This window comes from Vicia villosa, linkage group LG3 (assembly GCF_029867415.1).
Source record: "Vicia villosa cultivar HV-30 ecotype Madison, WI linkage group LG3, Vvil1.0, whole genome shotgun sequence".
Taxonomy (NCBI): domain Eukaryota; kingdom Viridiplantae; phylum Streptophyta; class Magnoliopsida; order Fabales; family Fabaceae; genus Vicia; species Vicia villosa.
This window is the reverse complement of record NC_081182.1, coordinates 54,800,149-54,817,770: the sequence shown is the minus strand read 5'-3', so window position 1 is coordinate 54,817,770 and position 17,622 is coordinate 54,800,149. Positions and strand designations below refer to the sequence as shown.

Here is a 17,622-nt window from a genome sequence, read left to right as displayed (position 1 = left end):
TCTGAATCAGAAGGAGATCCAACATTATTGGATAGTTTTAAAAGTTTTTCTTTTAATTCAGAATTCTCCAACTCAAGCTTCTTTGTTTCAAATTCAAATAGCTTTTTCAGCTTTTTGTATTTGAGACTAATCTGAGACTTGAGTTCCAGAAGTTCAGTTAGACCGGAAACTAACTCATCTCTAGTAAGTTCAGAAAATACCTCTTCATAATCTGATTCTGATGTAGATTCTGATCCGTCATCTTCTGTCGCCATCAGCGCACAGTTAGCCTGCTCATCTTCAGAGTCTGAATCATCTTCTGACTCATCCCAGGTTGCCATAAGACTTTTCTTCTTATGAAACTTCTTCTTGGGATTTTCCTTCTGAAGATTTGGACATTCATTCTTGAAGTGTCCAGGCTCATTGCATTCATAGCACATGACCTTCTTCTTGTCAAATCTTCTGTCATCAGAAGATTCTCCACGTTCAAATTTCTTTGAACTTCTGAAGCCTCTGAACTTCCTTTGCTTGGTCTTCCAGAGTTGATTTAGCCTTCTGGAGATCAAAGACAGTTCATCTTCTTCTTCAGATTCTGATTCTTCAGGATCTTCTTCTCTAGCCTGAAAAGCGTTAGTGCATTTCTTGATATTGGATTTTAATGCAATAGACTTACCTTTCTTTTGAGGCTCATTTGCGTCCAACTCTATTTCATGACTTCTCAAGGCACTGATAAGCTCTTCCAGAGAAACTTCATTCAGATTCTTTGCAATCTTGAATGCAGTCACCATAGGACCCCATCTTCTGGGTAAGCTTCTGATGATCTTCTTTACGTGATCAGCCTTGGTGTATCCCTTGTAAAGAACTCTCAATCCAGCAGTAAGAGTTTGAAATCTTGAAAACATCTTTTCAATGTCTTCATCATCCTCCATCTTGAAGGCTTCATACTTCTGGATTAAAGCAAGAGCTTTAGTCTCCTTGACTTGAGCATTTCCTTCATGAGTCATTTTCAAGGACTCATATATGTCATAGGCCGTTTCCCTGTTAGATATCTTCTCATACTCAGCATGAGAGATAGCATTCAGCAAAACAGTTCTGCATTTATGATGATTCCTGAAAAGCTTTTTCTGATCATCATTCATTTCTTGCCTTGTCAGCTTTACGCCTCTGGCATTTACTGGATGTTTGTAACCATCCATCAGAAGATCCCATAGATCACCATCTAGACCAAGAAAGTAACTTTCCAGTTTATCTTTCCAGTATTCAAAGTTTTCACCATCAAATACCGGCGGTCTAGTATAACCATTGTTACCGTTGTATTGCTCAGCAGAGCCAGATGTAGATGCAGGTGTAGGTGTAGACTTTTCACTTTCATCAACCATCTTTTACTGAAGCGTTTTTCTCTTCCTGAATCTTTTCTAAACACGGTTAAGTGCTTGCACCTTAGAACCGGCGCTCTGATGCCAATTGAAGGATAGAAAAACACTTAGAAAGGGGGGGTTTGAATAAGTGTAGCTTTAAAAACTTGACAGATAAAAATAAATTGCACAGTTATTTTTATCCTGGTTCGTTGTTAACTAAACTACTCCAGTCCACCCCCGTAGAGATGATTTACCTCAACTGAGGATTTAATCCACTAATCGCACGGATTACAATGGTTTTCCACTTAGTCAGCAACTAAGTCTTCCAGAGTCTTCTGATCACACACTGATCACTCCAGGAACACTGCTTAGATACCCTCTAAGACTTTTCTAGAGTCTACTGATCCACACGATCACTCTAGTTACAATCTGCTTAGATAACCTCTAAGACTTCCTAGAGTATTCTGATCCACACGATCACTCTAGTTCCTTACAACTTAATGTAATTCTAAGAGTATTACAAATGCTTCTAAAAAGCGATAATCACAACTGTGATATTTCTCTTAATCGTTTAAGCTTAATCTCACTAATATATTACAACAGCAATGTAGTGAGCTTTGATGAAGATGAAGATTCTGAGCTTTGATTTGAGCAGAGTTTAAGCAAGTTAATTTGAGTTGTTTTGGTGCGGAATCGTTAACCTTGCTTCTCATCAGAACTTCATATTTATAGGCGTTGGAGAAGATGACCGTTGAGTGCATTTAATGCTTTGCGTGTTCCGTACAGCATCGCATTTAATGTTATACGCTTTTGTCAACTACCTCGAGCCTTGTTCACGCTGTGTCTACTGACGTAGCCTAGAATAGCTTTTAACGTTCCTTTTGTCAGTCAGCGTAGCTTGCCACTTGTACTTCCTTCTGATCTGATGTTTGTGAATACAACGTTTGAATATCATCAGAGTCAAACAGCTTGGTGCATAGCATCTTCTGATCTTCTGACCTTGAAGTGCTTCTGAGCGTGATACCATCAGAACTTCAGTGCTTCTGTTCTCTTGTTCTTCTGATGCTTCCATAGACCCATGTTCTGATTCTGCTTCGACCATCTTCTGATGTCTTGCCAGACCATGTTCTGATGTTGCATGTTGAACCCTTTGAGACAAAGCTTCTGAGCGCTGAATTATGCGTACTCTTTATATATTTCCTGAAAAGGAAATTGCAATGGATTAGAGTACCATATAATCTTAAGCAAAATTCATATTATTGTTATCATCAAAACTAAGATAATTGATCAGAACAAATCTTGTTCTAACAACTTTTAACACTCATCCAACAATCTTGCAAACAAAAGATTAAATTATGCATTCATCCAAAAATCACATTGAAGATACAAAAGCAAGAATCACAAGGACTTTTCAAGGTTGTAATGTGGCTTGGTTAACAAACAAGGGACAAGTCCTAAGGCTAATCGAAACAAAAAATTGCCTAAACCCAAGGGAGTGATCAATCCACAAAGTTCTAAGCAACAAAATCTTGATTAAACTTCTTCCTTAACCACAAGTTTCTCAAACCAATCACAATACTTATTAGCACAATTATTCACTTCTCTTTTCTTTTTCTTTTTCAAAACTTTTTCTCCTTTTTTTTTCTTTTCTTTTCTTTTCACTTTTTTTTCTTTCTTTTCAACCTCATAGCAACAACCAAATAAGTAGCAACCATTTCTCTCCCCAACTTGAATTCAACCACACCATCATATGAATACTCCCTACTTTCTAAGGCAAGGTAAAAATCCGTACCAAAAATCATGGTTGAGGGTTCAAAAAAACAAAGAATCAATCATCCATGCAAAAATGAGAACTAAACACTCAAAGATAAGCATTTAGCAAAAACAACATGGACATTGACAAAAAGGCTCAAAAGGGCTAACAAATGATCACACACTCACACGGTGAATTGACTATTTGGTTATGGTGGTTGTGCTCAAAATGAAACAAAATGCCTTGATCCTTTTCATGCTTTCATGAAATCAACATAAACAAAAGATTAAACATAGTAAAATCCAGTTAAAACAAAGATTGTGGCCTCCATCATATGTAAACAATGGAAAGCTTCCTCACATTTATGGTTTGGGAACTAAAGTGATTCAATCAACAAGCAAGTAATGCAAAAGAATGAATGGTATGGTAATTGTACAAATGAAAAGTTTCCTAAACATGTTATGCTATAGAAAGCGATAAATGAGTACCTTTAATGATACGACTTCAAAAATAATATCCTACCATACATCCGCAAGTTGAAACACTCAAGCTTTGGAAAATCACCTCAAAAATCTTCAAATCACCGAACAAAATTTGAATCCAAACAACCAACAAAAGAAATAGAAAAACAAAACTAATATATATTACTAATTAGCCTTGGTGAAAGTGGGAAAAAGAGTGAACCAAGTGGAATGGGAGCCCTACTGGTACAGAGCATGAAAACAAAATTATGCAATGCTCGCTTAGTGATATCTGCTCCGCTTAGTGGACACAGCAAAACTCAGAAAAATCAGAACTACACCAACTGTTCTAATCACTCACCACTTCACCTAAATACCTCATAAACAGAAACATAAACAACATTTACAACCGTTGGGGTGCCTCCCAACAAGCGCTTGTTTTACGTCGTTAGCTCGACGCCCTTATTGTTTCGGTGTTTGAAAAGTAGCTCCATCCCGTCATGCCATGGTGACGTCTCACCACACAAGCCTAAAGAAAGTTTCCTAACCAACCACTCAACAAATGTTACGAGTACAAATATATACAACAATTTCACAAACATAAAAGAAAACACAAGTATAAAAATATGTACACAAACAAACACATATATACAAGTATGAACACATACATGTATTATTATACAAAAAGAGAAAAGTTGGTGAATGTTGGATTCACATGTTGAAAAGTGAGGATTTTGAATAACGAACTGGTCCGATCTCAACGTGTTTCACCAACATTCACCAATAAAAGTATACTTGTATTCAAACATATACAAGTAAACTTATATGGTGAACACAAACAAGTAAACATGTACAAGTAACTATATACACACGAAAGCATTAAGAACGGATACCCACAGTGATTGTTAGCTCTAAATCTATCTCTAGAGTTCAGAAACTAACGGATAATCATCCTAGATAAGGATTCAAGAAGTTTATCTCTAAAGCAACCTAAATCCCGAGCACAGAGCAAAAATCTAAGACAACAATCAACATAGATTTGTAAAGCAAGTTTTATATTACGCCATGATCAAAAAATATACATGAGTTCAAAGTAAAATTATATACAAAACCCAACCAAAGAGAAATACACAAAGAAGAAGAGAAATGAACCGAAAATCTCCCGGTTTGTCAGCTCCGTTCGATGCTCAATCCACCTCCAATCATCCAAATGCAACCTCTGAAGTTGTTTTCTAAGCTAATCTATCCATAAAATGAAGGTTGATGGAGTTGGGAATAAATAGCCCTAAACCATAACCTAAAAATGTGATTTTTACCCCTATTTAACGAGCTCTGCTCCGCTTAGCGGATGACAGCAAAAGTGAAATCTTGTTTTCGCCATAAGTTGAGAACCGTAACTCCGAATTGCGCCCGGTTCGAAGCGTTGGAAATCTTATTCAATGATCTATCCAAAAATGAATGAATGGAAATCAAAATGATGATTTTGGCCATCCTTATTTTGAGCCTATGGAAGTCCGCTTGACGGTGGCTAAGCGGGCTTGCATCAAAATGCGAAATCGAAGCCGTGGCTTTGAAACTTTATTCCTCAAGGCTCCAATAAGCATGAATACCTATAAAAACAAAGGAAAAACTATCAAATGGTATAAAAGTATATGAAAATACAACTATTCACAAAGTATACGTATTTATACACAAAACGGGAAATTATTCAAATAGTATTAACAAAAGTATCGATAAGTGCCACTATTTACATAAACAAAATAAGTACATTTTGGCATTTATGAGCGAGATTGAAATAGAACCAAATAAGAAAAAATCAAATGCATCACCATCCGTAGAAATAGAATTGGGTGGTGACACATGTTTTGATGCTTTTTAGTTTTTATCTAGCTATGTATTAAGGCGGTAACTTATTTTTTGTATGTATTGTTTTCACTAATGTAATCTTGATACAATTTGATACATATGTAATGTATATTCAATATTAATTGTATAACAATTCAGGATTAGTTTAAAAAAATTATGTTTTAAACTATTAATAACTTTGTCTCTGCATATAGCAGGTTCAATATGAATAGTGAGTTTGTGGGGAAATTCTGGAGATGCACTCTCGCATTAGCCTAATTTTAATTGCAAAAACTGACAAATAGGGGTAATTCTGGATTGCATCTTTGTAGGAACCCCCATTTTTGAAAATATAGGGTGAGTTTGAAAATGCTTATTTGAAATATCCTCTAAAACAAGATAGAGTTTCTAAGGTCTATAATGATATAAAACTTGTATAAATATGAAGTTTTAATTTAGAGTTTCTAAGGTCCATTACAAATTATTTGAAATAATACATATATAAATTGACAACTATAAAGATCAACATGAAGATGGTTCAATCACTACTATAAATGATATATTTTGTGACAAAAATTTCACCTATCTAATGAAAATATAAGGTCAAATAACCTGAAATGCGCCATTATATATATATTTTAAGTTAAATCTTATCCCTCAATTTTGTAGAAAATCGACAGGAAATATAGCTCAGGGTTTGAGCTTTGATTCCCAACTCCTGTAAATTTATGCTTTATTTAGAACCAAAATTGCGCTTTTATTCTATAAATCATCTTATCCTCCAGTTTTTCAGGAAAACCAACATGACATGTTGACAAATATTTTATTTAATTAATTTGAACGCAATTTTTACCTCAGTTATGTTTCCTCGATTTTTCTATAAATTGAGATGAAAACTCTAAACAATATTTTATTTAGTCATCAAAATGTTAAGTTTCATTCACTTTTTGCGCCCAAGTGAACAAAACACCATTCTTCTCTACCCAACAAAGTGAAACACCATTTTTCTCCACCTAACGAACTCAAACATCACCTTCTTCAAGGAGGAAGGAAGCTTGAACCTTAAACCAACACTTTTTTTTGACTCTCACATCACTTTTCCGATATGTAAAACTCTCTCCATAACTGTATCATCAATCTTGTGTTGATGATGTATTCGTAGTTGTTGTTAATGTTGTCGTCATTGTTGTTGTTGTTATTGATGTTGTTGTTGTTGTTGTCGTTGTTCTTGTTTTTTTTGTTATTGTTGTTGTTGTTGTCGTTGTTGTTGTTTTTTTTTGTTATTGTTGTTGTTGTCATTGTTGTTGCTATTACTATTTTTCTTGTTATGGTTTTTTAGACTCAGGGTCTAATAAATGTAGTGTTGTTTTTAGGTATTTATAGTTGTTTTAGTTTATTTTTATTGTGGTTTATTTTGAAATTTTCATTTTTATTTTACTTTCACAAGTTGTATGTGATTATGGATTGTAGTTGGATGAAAGCCAATAGATTAAGTAAAAAGTATGAGAATGGAGTGATTCACTTTGTTGAGTTCGTGGAAAAAAATTTCCTAATGATAATGAGATTTTTTTGTGTCTTTGTAAAAAAATGGTGAAATATGCAAAAACACCTAAGGGATGTTATATTCAATCATTTAGGTTGCGATGGAATTATTCAGAATTACACAAAATTGGAATGTCATGGTGAAGTGACAAAAAAAGACTAGTGTTACATAGAGTTGAAGATGATGAATTTATGGATGATACTCTAGAAGATATGATTCATGGTATTAGAGTAGATGCTTTTAAGTAAATCCATGTGGAAGATACTTTGCAAAGAGACAAGGAAGAGTCGTTAACTTCGGGATGCAAAAATTTTACAAGATTGCCAGCTCTTAAGGAAAGAGGTGGGTGGATGGATAGAAGTTTACTAAATTGTTGGAATTGTTGCAAGAAATGCTTCTAGAAGGTAACACATTGTCGAATCGTAGTTATGAGGCGAATAAGATATTGTATCCAATGGGTTTGAACTATGTTAAAATACATGCATGTCGTAATAATTACATATTATACAATAAAGAGTATGAAAAATTGAAGGAGTGTCCGAGGTGTGGGGAGTCACGCTACCAGCAGAAGGACAGTGGTGTTGAAGATGATAATGGTGTAACTACAAAGGGTGTTTCTTCCAAGGTGATATAGTACCTACTGATAATTCAAAGGTTCAAGAGATTTTTTGCTAATGTAAATGATGCAAAAGATACTAGACGGCATGCCGATGAAAGATTATGTGATAGAAAAATTTGTCACGTAGTTGATTCATTACAATGGAAGAAAATTGATTCCTTGTTTCTAGATTTTACCCTCGAGCCAAGGAACTTTAGGTTTGGACTTACCACCAACGGAATGAAATCGTTTGGTAATTTGAGTACTAACCACATACTTCATCGCATGTTCTTCTCATAATTTACAATCTATCTTCACGGTTGTGCACTAAGGGCAAATATATGATGTTGACGACTTTTGGTCCAAAACAACTAGGGAACAACATAGATGTTTATTTAACGTCATTGATTGAAGATTTAAAAATTTTATGGGAGGAAGGCGTTGATGTTCATGATGCGTATGCGGGTGATAACTTAAAGATGCGTGCCATGTTGTTTTGCACAATCAATGACTTTTCCGTATATGGTAATTTGTCTCGGTACACCACCAAGGGACATAAAGTGTGTCTGGTAGAGTGATACTTGAAGATTTTTTAAGAGTATACAAAGAATCATCAATGTTCAGAAGCATTGATTGTTTAACGGTACATCATAGAAAAAGCTATTGAGTTTTTTACAAACTATTTGTCAGAAGCAAACTCTATAGGAATTCCCGAGTCTCGTCATGATGGAAGATATGGAGGTAAAGGTACCCAAAGTTTAAATATTTAGATAATGGATCAATATGTAGTTCTTCAAAAACGTGTATATATATATATATATATTGAATAACGTTGATGAAATTCAACCTTACTTGTCTGCTCACAAAAGTCTTATAAAGAAAAATTTCCACCTGATGAGTGAAAATTTGATGTTGATAGAGCATAACAAGACTTTTATGACTTGGTTTAATGAAAAAGTTTCTGAAGAGAGTAGTGCATCTGAGTCAATTAAATAGATGTCATATATGCCTAAGTTTAATGTAATAAATTGAAGTGTATATGATATTACTAATTTTTCATTCTTTACAAAATCAAAGGATGATTGTAGTACCATGCAAAATTGTGGGGTTATGGTTGAAGCTGAATCCATGTACTTCCATAGTTCCAAATATATCAATCTTATACTACCTTCTAAAGCGTACCTTTGGGTCATTGAGGATATTTTGGAGATTGATTATGTTACTTTTTAAGTGCCTTTATTTACGTGCAAGTGGATTGACAATAACACTAGTGTAGAAACCGATGAATTGGGATTCACACAGGTTGATCTTTAAAAGGCAGCTTATATGAACGAACCATTCATCACGACATCCCAAGAAAAATAAGTTTTTTATATCATTGATTCTTCTAACCCAAGATGGTATATTGTTCTACAAGGAAAACATATTCCTGAAAGTAATAAAAATCAAGATTTAAATTTTGACACCTCTTCTTTTGCAACATTTGTACGTCTCTCATTCGAAGAAAATGATTCACACGATGTGCATGCGATTCATCATGATCATCAAGAGGAGATATGAGAAAACTAGTAAGCAAATATTTCATATCACTTAATAACATATATTTATTTATTTTGGTTTTTTTTAAATTCTTTTTACTAATACTTATTTTTTTCTAACATGTAGAGATGTCAAAAAACACACAATGTTGCATGGTTTTAGAAGTAAAAGTTAAAAAATTAAAAACTAATAAAGTAAGTGTTATATGATTCATGTTGTTGATATTGAAGTTTGAAGTTGTTGTTAAAGGTTGAATTTTGAATGTTGTTATTGTTGTTGAGAGCAATAGTTTAAAGATTTAATGTTGTTGTTGTTCATTATCCTAATTGGTTTTAAATATTATTGAAATTATAGGTGTTCAATGACCGCTTATAAGTCACTGAAGAGAACTTTTGGATGACTTACAAAAATTTGCATTTTGGTTATTGTTTTTGTTGTTTAATCATTTGTTTTAGTTTTGTTGTAACATTATAAGGTGTGTGTCATTTTGGCTTTGTAATTTATGTAAAAAATAAATATTTTTTGTATAATATTTCTGTTGAGAATTTCTTTTCGTGAAATGGACAAAAGGTACAAAATATCTATTTCAGAAATGAAAAAAAAAAAAAAATTTGTAATACAAGTTAAAATAAAACTATAAAAAAAAAATTAGTACGGCTATATTACCTCGAGTTAATATTATTACTTTGATTTTTCTTATAATCAAGAGAGCATGCGGGACTCCCATCTAGTTCTAAAAAATAATAAGAATACATTTATTGAAAATCGAATTCATAACCATCAAATACTTCTTTTCGGTAGATCCTAGATCATTTCATATGATTCTTTGCTACCTCCCTCGCATACGCAACCGAAGTTAACTGCATTTCTAAACGAGGTAAAATGAGTTTTTTTCCTGTAGATATTGAGTATCGGTAGCATGGAAGACATGGATGGAGTGATAAGAATCTCAACGTCATTCATAAAAATAAATGAGAGGTTTACTAATTTACACTCGTTCATTTTTTAGTTTCTGTAAATTATAGTAATGCGCACTATTTCATATACTTTTTAATTTATTCTTATCTCATTATATTAAATATCTGTTTCCCTCTCTTCATAATTGGAAAGTTAGATTCTGATAATGCTACGATGTTGATAATATATAGTGCCTATATAAGGGGCATCCAAGAACACAACAACTTCATCATTCAAGCAGCTATCACCAAAACCTGTGTGAATTGTCACTTTCCCTTCTTCCAACAAGATGCAAAGCAGGAAGATCCATGGATACCCACAACAGCAATACTATGATGATGATAGCTCGTGGATGGAAACTAAGGCGCAACAGCTACAGAGCCAGGGATATCCACAGACACAGCAATATCCAGGCATGAAACCTGGTTATGGCAATGACTCTGATTACTCGATGCCAAAACATCATGGCCATGACTCTAACTACAACAATATGTATTATCAGGACAGCAAGCCTCATGGCCATGGCCATGGTCATGGCTATGATAATAAGCATGGTCATGGTGGCAATGGCCAAATGTTCCCGTTTGGTGCTACCACCAATCACTCACCTCATCATGGTAGCAGTGGAAAGCCATTCAAACATGAATATGAAGTTTACAAGGAGGAGCGTATCGGTTCTGGCGCGACGAAGAGGGATGAAGTGAGATATGAAAGGCGTGGGACATATGGAGGAGATGTTTATCAGGCCAATCCATATGGATACAATAATAATCCTCATGGTCATGGAGCAAAGAAAGGCAATTGGACACTAAAAGGAGTCTAATATGCTTGATTACTGATATTACCACCTCTGAATCCAGCCAGTACTATAATAAATGTGTGCTTTGTTTTCTATTTTCTTGTTGTAATAAGATCATGGCCCATATAATATGTGGTGCTTCATATATATGATCAATGTTATGTGTAACTCATTATGAAGCTATAATAAGATGTATGTGGAGTTATATATTAGATTGTGATTAATTGTTGACTTGCTTTATCAAATCAAATTCTTTAGCCCAGTATCCATATAAAGTTAGTTAAGGGTATTCCATTACGAATGAAACAAATATATACCTTCTTTCTAAGTTATGATGGTGTTTCAAGCATTCTTTATTTTCTACCTTTTATTTGCATCACTAGGTTTAATAATGTTAGTGATGCTATCACAAGTCAGCAGTTAAAAAAAAATAGTGAATTTAATTCTCCACTAAGACGCTGGATCAGATTTAATGTTTATGGTCCCTTCACTGTTATAAATGATATATTTTAGGATGAAATTTTTATCTCATCCCACAAACAGTCCACGCTAAATCATAGATGCGTCGCATCTAAATTCTTTTTTTAAAACTACCATATGTTCTCTTGGTTTTGCTGGAAACCGAGGGGTTTAAATTATTTTTTTTTTTTAAAGTACCATATGTTATCTCGGTTTTGTTGGAAACCGAGGGGTAAAGTATTTAGATGATATGTCTTCGAATCCCAACAACTATATTTTATCATTTTTTATTTTTTTTTAAAATTCTTTTATAACCTATTATCTCGATTTTACTAAAAAGCGAGGGGTAAATTATTTAGAGGGCACATTTTCAAATCCCAACAACTACATTTTATCACCTTTTAATTTTTTTAAAATTTTTTTATGACATATTACCTCGATTTTGTTGAAAATCGAGGGATAAAGTATTTATATGATACATCTTTGAATCCCAACAATTACATTTTATCACCTTTTAATTTTTTTTATGACTTATTACCTCAGTTTTGCTGAAAACCGAGGGATAAAAAAACATATTTTTTATTTTTTATTTTTTTATTTATGACCAATTTGATGAAAAAAATTAAGTAACGAATCCTTGTCCTTCACTTATAAAGTAATAATGGTCAAGACATTGTCAATTTATCAATCCACATGAAACATTAGTGATCCGCGTGAAATTCTCACTAGCCAATCAAAATGTAAATGCCACAAGTATCCATCTTGAATGCAAAGTGGTGAAATTTGAACTTAACATATTGAAAACAATGATAACGAAAGTAAGAGCATAAAAATATTTCAAAGTTAATTTATTACTAATGTTTAATCTTTTTTCTAGTTAAGAAAGCGTGAAAGTAACATATTAATGCTAGTTGTAGTAAAATTGTTGTTGTTGTTGTTGTTGAAATTAAGTATTTAACGATTCTATTGATTTTGTTTATTTGTTGTGGTTGTTCCTGAGATTTAATATTTAAAGATTCCATGGATTTTGTTGTTGTTGTTGTTGTTGTTGTTGTTGTTGTTGTTGTTGTTGTTTTTGTTGTTGAGATTTAATGTTTAAGGATTATACTAATTTTGTTTTTGTTGTTGTTATCGGTGTTATTATTGATGATGATGAGGAAGATTTATAATTTATCACCAAATTTGATGCTTTGGAGATTAAAACGATAAAACAGGTTAAAACTAAAATTTTGTAAACAGGACTTTACCCCCGCAATTATTTTTAAAAACCAACGTAAAAAGCAGCGCAGTTTTGAAAATCCAAAAAATGTAGTTGTTGGAGATCAAACCCAAGACCAGTGTCACTTTTTCCCCACAGTTATTCAAAAATCAAGGGGTAAAGTGACAGATTGTCATCCTGCCTTTTGATACCTCGCATGTGTAACCAAGATTATATCCCCTTCGCCTCTGAGGTAAAATTGGGTTATTGGTAGTAGTGCTTTTATAGAAAATAATTAGGGTTATTGGAGCCTAAAAACTTCTTTTGGAGGATCATTGTTCAAATAGACGAGTGTTAGAATATAATTTGTCCTGTTATCTAAAGGTCTTCCTTTAATCATTTGTCTAGATCTAAGTGTTTTTTCATGGCTGGTTCAAGCTTGTTCTTAAATGGGCTAGAATGTAGTGAGCCAATCATATTATGGGGTCATGGAATACCACTTAGGCGTGGCTTGTAATTTTGGACTATCTATGTGTACACCCATGCAACCTTTGTGTCTTTAACTCTACTCAGTATTCGTTATCCTGAGTCTTTCTTTAATCTTATACTCTTCTTTTCCATTTTGAAACAAATTCCCTTCGATACTTTGTTATAGGAAATCAGTTTGGTCTGTTTTTGTATGGTCGGGTTATGGTTGTTGTAATCTAGTTTCAATCTTTGGTGCCGCTGATTGGCTCTTGCTGGTTTAGTCCTCTCAATATGGATTGGGTTGCAGTGTACCATTTTCCACAAGTTTGAGGACTATTTTGGATTAATTCTCTTTATGACTCGGCATTTAGAATGATGTAATGTACCATCTGGTTTTATCCCTGGGTTTTCTAGATGTGGGGCATAATTATTAAGCACTATTTTCCCTATGATGTAGATATGATCATTTCAGCATGGAAAAATGTAGTTGCAATGATTCGCTTGGGTCATTTGTGATTATCATTTCATGTCTGGGTTCGTATATAAATTTATCTTTCTTTTAGGCATAATATTTTTAAAATGTGAGGCCTAAAGCCCTAACCTCACTAGTCTTGGGTTAGGGTCGGCCCTACCGGGCCATTTATTGTGGTCTAGAGGGTTTGCGTCATTTTGATACTCAATCTTTCTTTAGAAAACTTGAGGAATGGGTCATGGTTCTTCATGGTCCCAACGATTGAATATGCATACAATATCCCTTGCGCCAACATCCCATGTAAGATATTACATTCATGGATTATGGCTTCTAGTTGCCGTTTACATGCTTTGAACATCACTTGTTGTAGATTTTAAGGATAACTCCATCTATGATCTCACCCCCATATTGGAATCATATTTGAGATTTCTAATATTTATACGCTTTCCTTCAAAAAAGACTTCAAGTGTCAGTGTTCTGTATTATATTCTAGATTACTTTGAAGTTCACTGGCAGTAAACATGGATTGGTGATGTTTATAACATTTTCTTCGATCTTTAAACCATTTCCTCAACCATTTGAGGTTTTCATTGTCGCTTTGTGGTTCTTTACCCATTGTTCAAAGTTTTTCACGAGCCGATATGTTTTATCAGCAAATCTTGTTAACCACATTTCTTTTATTATTGTCAAATGATCATTTTATGTAAAATTCGAAGGAGCGGCGTTTCAATCCAAAAAAACTAAAGCATGTATAGTTTGATTCTTAAAACAAAATAATGGATTATGTTGATTCTTTGAATGGGAGACTCATGCCATGTCTCATAGATTATCTATGTTTACTTTCTGTCGCGAGATAAGGTACTTTGGTTTACTCAAGTGTGTTTTAGGCATGATTTGTGATTCTTTTTTCTTCTGCCACTCACTATTTCTCCTCAAGCTTTTTACAAGCTGATATGATTGTTGAAGTGTTCTTAAAGAAATGATAGAGCACGGGGCATGATCTTCGAGTTCTAGTCTGATTCCAGCGTATCTGAATTGTCCCTTCATCCTTGGAAAAAGTGGAATGCATAAGACGGTGTCCATGAGAGGGGAAGGGGTTCTCCACCTTCTAAATAAACTAATACCGACATACTTTTATCTGTCGAGGAACATCTTTACTATGTTCTCTCTAGTGACGACTTAGTATGATTATAGATTTCTTTCCTCTTTCTACACAACCGACAAAGATTCAGGCATTCGTCCTTAATGTTAATTCATAATAGGTTGCTGACTTGGAGACTCTGGGTCGTTAATATGTGCTTTTGGAGTGTACTTACTATATGGCTAGGTTGATGGAATAAACATGTCACTTCCTTGTCCCTAATGGTACTCTAAGGTGAGAGATGAAGATCTTAATAGTGAGTTAGAACGAGCAAGATCAGAGGCTCGGAAGGATATCAAAACTCTTTTTTTGGATTCATGTCAAATAGGATGAAGCTAATAATATATTAATGAAGTGCGGTCAAGAACTTCATCGTTCTCCATAAGATTTGTAAATGGCTAACAAGAATCATGGGGGGTTTGATATATATATATATATATATATATATATATATATATATATATATATATATATATATATATATATATATATATATATATATATATATATATATATATATATATATATATATATATATATATATATATATATATATTCCAATTTCTAAACAAAGAGAACAATATGGGTGAGCTGCTTCCGTTATTTTTCTTTGGTGTCGACTCTCTCATGGTGGAGCTTGAGCGATGATAAGATGCCTTTGGTGCCGATTCTTTCATGGTGGAGCTTGAGCAATGATAAGATATCTTTGGTGTCGACTCTCATGGTGGAGCTTGAGCAACGATAAGATATCTTTGGTGTCGACTCTCATGGTGGAGTTTGAGCGATGATAAGAAATAGGATTGACAAACTTCCAAATATACTTCTATAATGACCACGTCATCGTCAAAATGATACTTTAGTTTTAAGTGGACCTCTGAAGATATGACTTCAAGAATAACTAGTGTAGGACAATTATAAATGGACTTGAAAAAAATGTTTTGAAAAACTATTTCTATATTTTACTAAATATTTAAGATTTTAAAAATTAAAATTAGAATATAAGTTGACACCATGAGAGAAAAACATTTTATTACCTCTAAAATTATCTTTCCAAACACACACACACATAACTTAGACAAGGGCACCCTCTTTACTTTCAACTTCAATCAAAACCATCACACAACATTGTGAATTCCTACTTCAATTTCTATTATCTATACACTAAAATTTCTACTTAAAAGAAAGAAATTCACTATCAAAAGTCAAAACATTAAAACCTATTTCTACTATCTCTATTCACAACAATTTCAAAATTAAAAGAAAAAAATAATTAGGTAAACAAAACATTACAATGAAATCAAAACCGAAGAGACTCAGTTCCTCTGTCTCTTCCCACCGTTCTGTAAACCTTCCCTTCTTCCCTAAACACCTTCATCTTCCCAACCTTTTCCTTCAACTCTCTCACCAATTTCCAAAACCTCTTCTCCTCCATCACCACCACCATCCTCTCTCTACACATCTCCAATCTCTTCAAAACACAAACCAACTCCACAACTTCTCCAAAACCAAGACACCCCAATCTCTCCCTCTCCCCAAACTCCTTAACTCTAACCAAAACCTCACTCACAACCACAACCTCATCATCTTCCACCAAATCCATTATCTCAACAACCACCTTGTTCTTCTCTTCCATTGTCGGAGTATTTGGCCTTTTTCCAATCCCTTCCATCATCGCCACCAAAGAATCTATCTCTCTCAACAAATCACCCGTTACAATACCCGAAACTCTTTCCTCTTGCGTCTCCTTAACCGTTGTCGTTTCGCCGAGGAAGTAACCGAGTGTTCTACAAGCGAACAGAAGATGCTCCATGTATTCTGCGTACCATCGAACCCAAGAAGAGAGTTCCCATGAGATAGAACTTGTTTTATCTCGGAAGTTAGAGAGGTTGAGATAGTTTCTACCACCGGTGTAAGGGTAAACCGAAAGCTGGTCACGGAGGATGAACGTGCCGTGTTTGATAATATGGTGGACGGCGATTAAGCATTTAAGAGCCACCGCTGAGTTGTGAGTTGTTTGGAGGCGGTCCATGAGAAGCTCAACGGCGGTAGATGCGGTGGCGCGTGAACCGTCCCCAGCGGAGAGAAGGGTGGTAAGGTGTTTGTGTGGTGGAGGAGCGAAAGAGTCGTGGGTTGTGGCGCGTAAGAGAGAAAGAGTTTTTCGTTTTGAAAAAATTGCAGCTTTGCTTTGTGATGCTTTGTCTTTCATTTTTCCTATCACCTCTTTTAATTTCTTCATTTCAATGGTTTCTTCAATGTCTCTTTATATCTTGTTCTTAGTGTTTGATGATGATGAAGTATAACAATGTGGAAGAGAAAATGAAAGTGTTTGACTTTGATTAGAATTTAATGTTTCCTAGTACATTGTTTATAATCAAAAGTTATGATACTGGGTCAACCCTTCAGAAAATTTGAACAAGTTGATGCAAATTGTGGAGTATTACCTAATATGGTTGACTATTGTTAATCTCTAAATAATGGATAAGAAACATAATCACTGACGATTAACCAATGTAAGCAATTCGGAATTTATTGGTTATTTTATGTGTATTTTAATAATATTATAGGTTAAGTTGAAATCTATAATTTCTTTTTCATATAGTAAACATGTAGTATTACACTATTTAGATGATTTGTTTTGTGACACTCTCCTAGGAGGCAACACAAGCTTATGTGTAAAAATTGGTAAGGAATCATAGACTTAAGTAATTTGGTTTAGAAAGATACTAGTTTTTTGTTGGTGGCAGAACCTGAGACTTACTACTAGAGTCAATAATAATCTTAAATAAATTTGACAACAAACTACTAAATTTATTAAACTGACCATACTAATTATTTATTTTTAATTTATTTAACAATAACACATGTATAATATTATTGCAAAAATGAATGTTCATTTTTAATATCCTCTATATATATATATATATATATATATATATATATATATATATATATATATATATATATATATAATTTTCTAGGTAAAAATTGGTTTTCAGGGTCCTAGGGTGATGGTTCTAAGATTGACCAATTCTAACAATTGATTGATCAATCC

At 33.8% G+C, this 17,622-nt stretch overlaps 2 protein-coding genes across 2 annotated transcripts; one reads left to right on the top strand and one right to left on the bottom strand.

The window, feature by feature from the left end:
• The first annotated feature begins 10,248 nt into the window (after positions 1-10,248).
• On the top strand, positions 10,249-11,055 carry LOC131655773 (uncharacterized). The gene has a single exon (XM_058925581.1). It carries the CDS (start codon positions 10,323-10,325, stop codon positions 10,854-10,856), a length of 534 nt encoding a protein of 177 aa, XP_058781564.1. The 5' UTR covers positions 10,249-10,322; the 3' UTR covers positions 10,857-11,055.
• A 4,768-nt stretch (positions 11,056-15,823) lies between these two features.
• Positions 15,824-16,979, bottom strand: LOC131655772 (putative clathrin assembly protein At4g40080). Its single transcript, XM_058925580.1, has one exon. The coding sequence runs from the start codon at positions 16,804-16,806 to the stop codon at positions 15,868-15,870; it is 939 nt and encodes a 312-aa protein (XP_058781563.1). The 5' UTR covers positions 16,807-16,979; the 3' UTR covers positions 15,824-15,867.
• Positions 16,980-17,622: the final 643 nt, after the last annotated feature.